The 12,190-nt window shown below is 40.8% G+C and overlaps 1 protein-coding gene across 1 annotated transcript in view; it reads left to right on the top strand.

Moving 5' to 3' along the window:
- The window catches only part of Tmf (TATA element modulatory factor), a 243,980-nt gene that overhangs the window by 90,308 nt on the left and 141,482 nt on the right, over positions 1 to 12,190 (top strand). Inside the window, exon 11 of the mRNA XM_090371290.1 lies at positions 11,647 to 11,708. Within this exon, the coding sequence (XP_090227416.1) occupies positions 11,647 to 11,708 (62 nt within the window). The remainder of the gene's footprint in view (positions 1 to 11,646; positions 11,709 to 12,190) is intronic.

Here is a 12,190-nt window from a genome sequence, read left to right as displayed (position 1 = left end):
AAGTGGCATAATCAGATATCAAACAAACTTCTTGAAATAAAACAAAACCCACAGCTATGGAGATCTAGTTCTCGATTAACCAGGCACGAAGAGGTCGTGCTTGCAAGAGTACGAATTGGCCATACGCACCTAACGCATCTTTTTTTACTGCTAGGAGAAGAGCCTCCTCTCTGCTCGCATTGCAGTTCAATTCTTACAGTAAAACATATTATTATTGAATGTGCACACTATGATTCAGCTAGAATGGAATGTTTCAGATCTTTAATCAACTCACAAAAACCCTTGCAACTAGCTCATATACTTGGAGATGATGCCAATCTATCAGAGCTGTTTAAATATCTAAAAATGATAAACCTATACAGTCACTTCTAGAACAATTCCTTTCATATATTGACCAACAATTTTAAGTTATAGGCGCATTTTGGCCATAGCAGCCCTTGCGCCAATAAATTATACTTCAACAACAACAATTCGGCTAGACAGTGTAGGTTGGTTTCAGTATCTGAACACTAAAAGATACTGATGGAGCATTGTATAGCATTTTTCCAGATAGTGCTGCCATTTAAATAGTAGGCCATATGAATGTCATTGCATTGTTATTAAAAATAAAAGGAGGAAAGGCTCATCATATATAAAAAAATTTGTTGCCACCTTAGAAAAAAGTGGCAAAACGTTTTCTAGTCAAATTAGATGAAATTCTTGTAAATATATTTTATTTCTTGAAGTAAGCAAAAAGAAAAGTGCTAAAAGAAGAACGGCAGCAGAAGCTTGAGAACCGTCATAGCAAAGAGATAAAGAAAATATTAAAACCATTGCATAGTTTTTTTTTATGGAGATGGAGGAGAGTAGGTTATCACTAAAAGCTTTCATCTGTTTCAGTGTATCTAAATTTTGTCTCTTCTTATTATTCCTCATACACTGCGGTGCAAAATTTAAGGACCAGTCAGGTTTTCACCTGTAGCTTCTGATAGGAGTGGCCTGGATATGGGAAAACCATACCAAAGGAACCTCATGAGGTACAGAAATGATGAAGGAAACAACACCGACACAACAACAGAAACAAAATGGTACAGATGGACTTTATTCAAAAATGACAACATAGCACTGGCTGCCATGATACAGATGCATCACTGGCAAAGATGGAACAAAGGGAAGAGGTGGTCCTCAGTAGGAGATATGGCCACCTCTAATGTAGATGCAGGCTTCGCACCGCCTGTCCATACTAAGAACAATGTTGTTGATAAGTTCTTGCGGTAACATCGTCCATTCCTCTGTCAGTGGCATCTTCAGCTGGTGAACATTTTCTGGTGGGTGTGGATGTGCCGCTAGGGGTCTCACCAGAGCATCCCATATGTGTTCGATGGGATTTAGATTAAAGACACGGGCAGGCCGATCCATACGAACAATGTTCTCACTTTCCAAAAGCATATCAACAGCTGCAGTGTGATGGGGTGTGGCGTTATCATCCATAAACACGAACTTGGGGCCAATCGCACCTCGGAACAGATGCACATGGGGAAGGATTACCTCAGCACAGTAGCATGCACTGGTTACAGTACTGCCTTCCAGTATCTGGAGTTGTGTACATCCATCCAAGATAAAGCCTCCCCAGACGAGAACACCTTGACCACCATATCAATCCCTTTCAGTGATGTTTGTGGTGTGATACCGTGTGCCGACCTCTCGCCAGATTAGCTAACATCCAGAATCGCTGCTGAGACTGAATCTACTCTCATCAGTAAAGAGTACTGTAAGTAAAGATATTGTGATTGTAGCCTTTTAAGTTTTGCACACCAGTGTAATAATGCAGAACATTGGATCTTAGCTGTGAACAGACATTTAGTACAAATTTCTTGAAGAAAGCAGAGCCAACTACTGCTAAATGTGCCACATTGTTAGTTGGTGAAGAAACCAAGCTTGTAGCTTGTATTTTACATATGTTTTCACAGGCATTTGTATTTGTTTGCTTAGAGAAATTCTAATAAAGATTGATCTTAATATTTTATCTAATTTCAATGCCAAGTTTTGTAAATAGCACTAATTAATCACTTTCAAGTGGGTCTTCTAGAAAAGGTCCAAAGATGGTTAATGTTGTGGTGAGATGGGCAAAGGTATATTCATATGAGGGAACACTGCAGATATGTGTGCCACAGAGACTCCTTGGAGGAAACCTGATTGAGGTGTTCGAGGCTCTGAGGTAAGAAAGTAAAATAAATGGGGATGAAATTTTCACTGTTATAAATGATTCAAGAACCAGGGGCCATAAATTCAAATTATGAGGGGAAGAGGTTTATACTGGATTGTGGGAAGTTTTCTTTTAGCCAGTAAGTAGTAGTACTAGTAGTAGTAGTGGCATGTGATGCAAGAAAGCAGTGTATGAGGTTATGCAGCATCAGCCAAAAAAAAAAAAAAAATTCACACAACCATTCCCTCTAAATGTTTGTCCAGTTCCTCCTTAACTTTATTTAACATATCAACTTCCACAACAACAGATGGAAGTTTGTTCCAGCAATTAATCACCCGCTGGCTAAAGGCAAATTTCCGCAAATCTATTCTACATCTGTCTTTCCTTAATTTGAATTTATGCCCCCTCTGTAATCTGAACAAGTGGAAGAATCCCATCAGAATTCAGCGTGCTCAACCCATTCAAGGCCTTATATACCTCAATCAGATCACCGCACAGGTGCCTAGTCTCCAGCCATTGCAATTTGCAGAACTTAAGCCTCTCTCGGTAAGAGGATCCCTTCATTCCCCTCACCAATCTTGTTGCGCTTCTCTGTACATGCTCAAGCAAATCTGTATCCTTCCTAAAATGAGGCCTCCAGACCTGTACGCAGTACTCAAGGCGTGGCCTGACCATTGCCTTATACAGAGGGACAATCACCTCCTTCTCCCTGCTAGCAAAATTCCTATATATCATTGACAAAACTCCATGATCTGCACTGGCAGCCTCTCTGCATTGCTCAGAAAACTTCATATCTGACTGCACAATTACTCCCAGATCTTTTTCATTTTCTACCACATTAAGTGTAGTACCACACAGTTGGTACGTTTCTCTGGGGTTACTTCTACCCATATTCAGTACTTTGCATTTGTCAATGTTAAACTTCAGTTGCCACTTCTCAGCCCATTTGCCAAAACTTTTCTAGATCCTGTTGCAGTAGCACACTGCCATTACTGTCATTAACAACCCTGCCAACCTTTGTATCATCTGCAGACTTTGACACTAAGTCTGATATACCTTCATCAATATAATAATAATAATAAGATTCTTTATTAACATAAATTTTATACAATAGTGATTCCTTACACAGAAAGCCAGAGGAATCTTATAATTCGTTGTTTATACAAGTGATTTTGTTTTATAATAGAAAAAAAAATGAAATAAAATAATAATAAATATTATTTATTATTATTTTATTTGAAATAAAGATATAATGAAATAAAGATAATAATCAAAATGTAAAAATGAAGTAGTAATTACAATGAAAAAGGGCTACAAGTTGAGCAGAACATGAAATGACATCGGCTAACTATGATCGGCACTTACATAAATGTCCTTTACAAATAGCAAGATAGAACAAGATGCCATCATGATATGCCTTGTCTATAGTCCCCAAGTCGATGTCGAGCAAGTTGAGAGTGTCCAGAGTCACGTTTGGGAAGTGTCTCTTGAAATTCTTTAACCGATGGAGCCTTGAGCAAAAGTAGGGGGTACTATGGCGATGTCTGCCTGGCAAATGCCAATGAGCCATGTTCCAGATGTTGATGAGATCCTGCGTAGCTGAGCACAGATGAAGAAATGACTTTATTTTTAGCACATGGGTTCTGTGGACTGTGGGCATGTATTGCAGGTTGGAGCAGAGTGCAGATTTAGATGTCGTGTAGATCTGGTGCGACCACAAGTTGGCCACTTCAGCACCCAGAATTCGAGGCCCCACAGTTTCCTGAGGCTGGTGGGTGGTGCCGCTGACCAAACTTCTACAGCATAGGAGAGCACACTACAGAAGTAAGTAGCTAGGTATTTCTTGATTATTTGCTTATTGTGCATTGTGCACAGATCAATTTTCATTCCCCAAAACGCTCTCAAGGCTTTGGAATACTGAGCTTGGATTTGTTTTTTATAGGTGAGGATGGCATCAAGGATTACTCCTAGGAATTTGACCTGTCTGTAGGAATCAGAACATATCTGGCCAATTCCGGACGTAGAGAAGATGCAGTATCAGCAAGTCATCCGACTTAGCGTAAATGGTGAATATTGTTCAAGATTTAGCCCTAAATGGATGTCAGATGAACTAATTAGACATGTGATAGAGAAGAAAAATGCATGGGATATATATAAATTAACACGTGACACAGAAGCCTATGATAGATATAAGCTAGTCTGTAACCAAGTTACAAACGAAAAATCTTTAGCAAAGGATGCAAAGAAAAGCAGCAAAGAGTTCTTTACTCATGTAAACTCTAGAAGGAAGGGGATGAATCAGATTGGTCCACTTGATATCGATGGTTCAACTGTTGATGATCCTGCTCAGGTAGCTAACAAACTAAATGAATATTTTGCATCTACATTCACACATGAGCAGTTATTCAGGGAGGGGAATGCCAGAGGTGTATTCAACTCTGGCAGTAAGCTAGATAATCTTGTAATAACTGAGAGTAAAGTGGAGGAGAAATTGTTGAAGATAAACACAAGAAAGGCACCTGGGGTGGATGGAATCTATCCAGTTATATTAAAGGAGGCGGCAAAGGAAGTAAACAAATGCTTAGCCCTAATTATGATTGCTTCCCTGCATTCAGGGGACGTACCCATGGACTGGAGATGTGCAAATGTGACCCCAATCCAGAAGAGAGGTTCAAAGGGAGACAGGTAATTACAGACCTATTAGTTTAACTTCTGTTGCAGGGAAATTAATGGAGGCACTGGTTAAAGAAGCATTGCAGGACATTCTAGACAAGACTTCAGTTATAGCTTGGACACAGCATGGGTTTGTTAAGGGGAAGTCTTGTCTGACCAGTTTGATTGGATACTATGATATAATCACAAAAGAACTGGATGCAAAGAATAACTTTGATAATATCATATATTTGGATCTTAGAAAGGCCTTTGATACTGTTGCATGTGGAAGACTGCTGCACAAATTGGAGCAGTGTGGCATTGGAGGCAAATTGCTACTATGGATAAAGGGATGGTTGAGTGGGAGAAGACAGAGAGTGTAATCAATGGACACTGCTCTTCATGGACTAATGTTATTAGTGGAGTCCCTCAGGGTTCAGTGTTGGGTCCATTGTTGTTTTCTGTATTTATAAATGATATTGATGATGGTATATCAAACTTAATGTCCAAGTTTTCAGACAATAGAAAGGTTGGCAGAGTTGTTAATGACACTAATGACAGTACACTGCTGGAACAGGATTTAGAAAAGTTGAGCAGATGGGCTGAGAGGTGGCAAATGAAGTTTAACATTGACAAATGTAAAGTGCTACATATGGAAAACAGTAACCCCAGAGCAATGTATCAACTCTGTGGTACTACACTGACAGTGGTAGAGAATGAAAAGGACGTGGGGGTAATTGTGCAGGCAGATATGAAGTTTTGTGAGCAGTGCAGATGGTCTGCAAGAGTAGCTCATGGTGTCTTGTCAATGATATACAAGAATTTTTCTAGCAGGGATAAGGAGGTGATTATCCCCTTGTATAAGGCAATGGTCAGGCCACACACCTTGAGTACTGTCTGGAAGCCTCATTTTAAGAAGGATGTAGAGCTGTTGGAACACGTACAGAGAATTGCAACAAGATTAGTGAATGGAACAAAGAGTTGCTCTTACGAAAAAAGGCTTAAGTTTTAGAAATTATTGTCTGGAGACTAGGCATCTGCGAGGTGATCTGGTTAAGGTGAATAAAGCCTTAATAGTTTGAGCATGCTCAATGCTGATGGATTCTTCGTCTTGCTCAAAATAATTGCTTGAGAGGGCATAAATTCAAATTGAGGAAAGACAGCTTTAGGATGGATGTGCAGAAGTTTGCCTTTAGCCAGTGGGTGGTTGATTGCTGGAACAAACTTCCATCTGTCGTTGTAGAAGTTGATAGCTTAAACAGATTCAAGGCAGAACTAGACAAACATTTGGAGCGATTGGATGTGTGATATCAGAAGGGGAGGGGTGTTTTTTTTTTTTTTTTTTACCTGCTGATGCTATATAAGCTTGCTTTCTTGCATCATGTGCCCTTGCTAATGCTCAAGATGATATAGTTTGTCTTCTCTGGATTGACTGACAGGCCAAAAAATTTGGCATACTTACAGAATGTATTTAGGTAGCTGTTTACAGATTGAGAGGAGGTTTGTCTTTCTTGTGAGTCACCAACATGGCGTTTGCATGGCAAGTAGCATACAATATCATTAGCATATGATAGGAAAGCTGGAATTTGATCCATTAGTGGAACAAATATTGCTGCAAATAGCAAGGCAGAGAGAGAGAGAGAGAGAGAGAGAGAGAGAGAGAGAGAGAGAGAGAGAGAGAGAGAGAGAGAGAGAGAGAGAGAGAGAGAGAGAACCGCCTTGTGGGATCCCTACGTCGACGCTTTTAGAGACTGTAATGCCATTGCCTATGAAGTGAAGCATTCTCCTAGATAGCAGATTATTGAGGATCTCAAGCATATTTCCGGATATCCCATAGAATCTTTTAAGCAAGGCAAGAAGAGGCTTGATTTGGACTGAGTCGAAAGCAGATTTCATGTCCAGAAAAATGGTTTGAAGATCTTCGTTGTCATTCCAGGCATAAAGTATTTTATGTGATAAGGACTGTAGGCAGGTTACATTGGATCTATTAGGCATGGCATAATGGGTATGTTTGGGCCTATGCGCAAAGATTGCGAGTGCTACATCATTATAGATGCACTTCTCGAGGCATTTCAGGAAGGGAGAGGCAATTGATATTGGCCTGAAGTCAGCCAGTGCTTTTGCATGAGGCTTCTTCAAAACTGCCACAATTCTGTATGACAACCAGCTTGAAGGCACCTGTGCATATTTGAGTACTTTGTTGTAGAGTTGAGCGAGCTCTTTGCTGATGAAATAAGAAGCAATTTTTAGACTAAAAAGAGGTATTGCGTCAATTCCTGTGGTGGACTTGTCAGGTAGTGAATTTATTATATTTATTAGCTGTTCCTCGGAAATTTTTGTATTACTAGAAGGTGAAGAAATGTTAAACGCTTCATTCCAAGGATATGCTTTGGACACATGGTGATCTCGCTTAAAATGCAGCACATGCTCACACCATTCCTAGACATCTAAAGTAGAGGGGTGCAAGTATGACATGTGGACCACACACATTTTCCCCTGGATAGCCGGCCGCTCATAAAATTGTCAATAGCAAATTGTTTACTCTTCTAGAAATCCATCCTTGCTGTGGAAAATTTGACTTATGACTCTCGTGAAGGCGACTTCTTGTAGGAGACATGGGCTGCCTGTTTTTCCCTAAAGGCCTTAGTCAGGAGGTCATTCCACCATTGCTTTGAGTGGGGACTAAGGATGCAAGTTTTGGACATTGCAGACCTTGCAATGAATTCCATCCATCTTGAAAGCCAGTAGGCAGCCTCATTGATGTTAAGCTCAGCCAGTATGTTCCATGGGTAAAGTTGGAAAAGGGTTGTAACTTTTCCAATGTTGATGTATTTTGGATTGTATACTCTCCTGACAGTGTTTGTAGTGTATACTTGCGTACGTTCATCCTTAGGTGCTTGCAGAGATATCATAACAGCGATTGGAATGTGATCGGACGGGAGGAAGTTCTCAGTTATGGTCAGGGTTTCTTTTACTGAACAGGTTGAGAAGATGTGCTGCAGGGTGGCATCGTCATGTGATGGAGGAACATGAATAAGACCAATGCCCATTTCCGACACATTCAATGACAGTGTATCTAGGAGCTTCTTTGTGGCTGGCAGTGGAAGGTTAAAGTCTCCGAGGATGATGAGGTTTTGCCGATGATTGATTGTGGATGATAGCTGTCAGATTAAGGACAGAACCCTCAGAAACCGGTGGAGGAAATAAACGGCACACACACAGAGATTGACAAACCAGCAATTCGGTAGATTCCAAGAACAGCTTCCATGTCACCTTCTTGATAAATGGATGCCTTAATCATGGGGGGGGAGTGAACTCCTTTGACAGATTGCTATGCCGCCACCTCATCTCCCAATTCTATTAGCAGCCAGCGTCTCATAGCCAAGATTTGAGGTGAAGGTACCAATTTCCATTTCATCTCTGAGCCATGTTTCAATCAGAATGACGAAGTCGTACTCGTCGCAGGAAAGCAAATCAAGTAGGCCATCTAGTTTGTTTTTGACACTCTTGATGTTTTGTAGGAAACATCGAATATTTACTTTGACAGAAGGTTGTATTATGATGAGATTACTCTCGGAACAGTATTTGCTTTTTGTATAATGATCTGAAATCTCGTCCTGGGATCAAAGTCGCGTTCGATGTGCCCTGTTGCTAGATATTCTAACTGGAATGCGACAGGTCCAATGTTTGCTCATCATCTCCACGCTAGACATCCACAAATTGCACCTGCTCTCAGATATAATTTGGGAGACTCCACTAGAGAGGACAGATATCTATGCTGGCGTAGTTATGCATTGTTGTGGAATGGGGTTCGGGCTTGATAAGTTCTTGGCCTTTAGTCTCCCATAGTATGGAATTACCAACAGACCTCTTGGCCAGTATTTGGCATTGAGGTTTGTTTGTTAGTTTGTTATTTGGTTTTTAGGAGCATTAGCAACTAAGGCCATATTGCTCCGGGATATGCGGTGGTCATTCCCTGACCTTTCCGCATTCTCCGTATTTGGTGGTGATGGGCTCGAACCCCGGTCTAATCAAGAAGCGTGTGCTATGCACTGCTGCTCCTTCCCACCTGGCTACGGAGGCGCGGCATTGAGGTATTTTTGGTAATTTGGCCCATTAACCTGAATCCTGAAGGAAGCATAAGACGGACGCTTGGTATTGATTTTGAAAGGCTTACCGGGTATGCCTAGTTCCTTCAATAGTGCCTCAATTTCTTCAACTTTTGTCAATGGATCCAGCCTGCTAATGAAGATATTTGTGTGAATATTGCTGGTCGTTTGGCGATCTCGTATTCTGAGGCTAGTATTAACTACTCTCGTGCCAATCAAGGTGGTCTTGCTGTTTCTGGAATGCTGTTGGTGTGGGAATGCTTGCGTTGGTTGAGGTCTGGGTTTCTGGAATGCTGTTGGTGTGGGGATGCTTGCGTTGGTTGAGGTCTGGGCATCTGGCCTTGCTGTGCTCCCTTCGTGTCTGCAATGTCAGAGTTCCGTTTCGTAGATTTTAGCATGGCACTATAGGCACTGTCTTTAAAGAGTGCAACTACAACGTTTCGGGTAGTAGCAATGACTCAGGTGAGGGAGATGGGCGTTCCTGTGGGTCAGGACAGGGGAGCCTAGTATTCACAGGCAAGAGACTTTGTAGTAGGCTCAAGGACTTTTGTTAATAATCTTCAAGCTGGCTCAGACATTCCCTTAGCGAGCTATTTTCTGAATGCAGTCTTCTTAGAATGCCTTTGATAGTTTCAAGTTTCTCAGTGTTACACCCACAAAAAGTGCAGCTGACTGAAGTCTGTGATTCCGTTTGTGAACAATTATCAGTAACCCCAGGCAAAAGCTTGCTGTTCGTAGCCGGTTCACTGAGAGTGGAATTGTTATGTGTGGTGACGTCGTTAACATCATTCAGCATTCCAGAGGGAGAGACTCTGGGGGAAGGGAGGTAAATGCACTAAGGGAGCAGCCAATATGTCAGCTATATCTGGCGAATCCCTATTTTGCTTGCGGCAGAGTGCACATCTTCATTTTGATTTCCTAAGTTGCGCAGTCCATTTTAGATCTTTTATCCCACTACAAAATTGCAAAAAAGAAGCTGGCATGATGATGATGAACATTTTATTAACAAATAGATATTTATTGTATACCCAGTATAAAATGAAATATAAGTACAATTTCAGTTCAGTAGCTTTCGGAACTCGTGTCCCTTTATCAACTGATAAAATTTTAAATACGCTACAAGCAAAGTGTGGCACGTTACTCATTCGTCATTGTTGTAGCACGGACGTGTGCTGCCTTGCGCCAGTGATCATCCATCAATAAAACGGTTGTCTCCAGGATTGGATGTATACGCATGCCTTTCTGGCGATTTAATGCCTTAGGGTTGTTTATTATGTTTAGTGACTCTAGCCATAGGCGGTGGCGAAAGTGTCGCGCGTGGTCCACTATCTCAAAGTCGCGCTTGGGGTCAAGATCGTGGTTGGTAGCCCAAAAATGTTCTGCAAGCGCGGACTGGTCAGTTTCGGCAAGCCGGATTGCTCTGTCGTGTTCCGTGAGGCGATCCTGGAGACGTCTCGATGTCTCACCTACGTAGCAACTGTTACAGGCCCTACAGGTGATACGGTACACTACATTGCTGCGTAAGATAGGTGTGACAGGGGTCTTCACACTGGAGACAAGTGAACTTAGGTTCCTACCTGGTAATTGCACACATTTGATGTTGTAACTTCTCAGGATCTTCGAGATACGTCCTGACACTCCTGGATAGTACGGAATGTAGGCGGATGATATGCCGACTTGCTTCGGAGGTCTTGGGTTGGAAGTAAGTTCTTGTGCCTGTAACAAGCATCTGTTTAGTACATGGGATGGATAACCGCATCTGGTTAGGTCCGCCTTCACACGGGAGATCTCGTTACGTCTAATTGTGTCGGTGCTGGAATGGCTCCAGGCCCTGGAGAACAGGGTGCGGGCGGTGCTATTGAGATGGCTTGGAGCGTGGCCGGACCCGTAGTTGGTGAATTGACCGCACCACATGGGTTTGCGGTATACTGAGGTCTCTAGATGTGGGCCTACGCGATGCACTAGCACGTCCAGAAACGGGAGCGAACCGTCCACCTCTGATTCTACGGTAAACTTGCTGAAATTGGATAGAGAGTTGAGGTATTCTAGTAGTACCGTTTCAGAACCACGTGGTATTATGGTAAAAATATCGTCGACGTATCTACACCACGTTGTAATAGGTGTAGGTGGGTTCTGGTGTATCTGCTTCTCCAGATCTTCCATGGCGATGTTAGCTACTACGGAACTGACAGGGGCACCCATAGCAGTGCCATGTACTTGTTTGTACTGCTATGGGTTTCCTAGCACCACATAGCTAATACTAAATGCTACTAATTTCCATAAGAATGTTCCAACAGAAAGACATATCTTTATTAAAAGTTTTATGAATTGTTATTTCTAAAAGTTGGCAGATATATTTTTTGTAGACATAATAATTTTTGAAAGCCATGACTTGAAATGAAATTTTTTTCAGTAGAAGCATCCTGTATTTGAAATATCAGACAGAATGATATATACTGTTTTTTTTATTAGCTTTTTATTTTTTAATTAAGTTATTTATATTGAAACATTTGAAAGCAATTGGTAATGTCACTTAGTGACATTGCTCTTTTGCCATTATGAAATGTTAAAATGTTTGCAACTTATAAAATAGAAAACGAACTTCTTGGTTTAAGTTGGAGTTCTTAGTTAGTAGCTATAGCCAAACATTCTGGAAAGAATATTTATTAATTTCTCTAATATATTTGAAATTCTTTACAGATGCTATTCGACAACTCACATCCACAGTCCAGAAACAAGAAAAGGAAATTTTGTCATTAAAAGTATGATGTTCTTTTTTGTCCCCATTTTCATTTCTATCTGCAATAAAATACAATTTTTTGTTTTTTAAAAAAGAAAACAAACTTTAAATTATAAAAAAATATTTGTTGTGTATTAGTTATGGTTGTAAGCAGTTCCCAAACTTTTTTTACAGCCTATATCTAATTATAAATTAAATCTTCTGTTAGAAGATGAATTAGTGTTAATAAGGCCAAATGATGCAAGGAGGCTAACTTTTTTTTTTCTGCATCTGCCAGAACAATAAAAAAAAAAAATAATAAAATAAAATAGAATATTCACACTATTCTCATTCTTTAATGTAATTCATCCAACCTATCCAATTCTGCTTTGAATTAACCTAGACTCACTGCCTCTACCACATGGAGGCAGTTTATTCCATTGTTTGACAACCTGCTGCTGCACATGAATTTCACAGAATCCAGTCCTCTCTTATTCCCTGAGATTTTATATTTGTGCCCCCTGG

The sequence above is a fragment of the Mastigoproctus giganteus genome, chromosome 4, assembly GCF_048544385.1.
Source record: "Mastigoproctus giganteus isolate SK-2022 chromosome 4, ASM4854438v1, whole genome shotgun sequence".
NCBI classification, from domain to species: domain Eukaryota; kingdom Metazoa; phylum Arthropoda; class Arachnida; order Uropygi; family Thelyphonidae; genus Mastigoproctus; species Mastigoproctus giganteus.
This window is presented reverse-complemented; position numbering and strand designations above follow the sequence as displayed.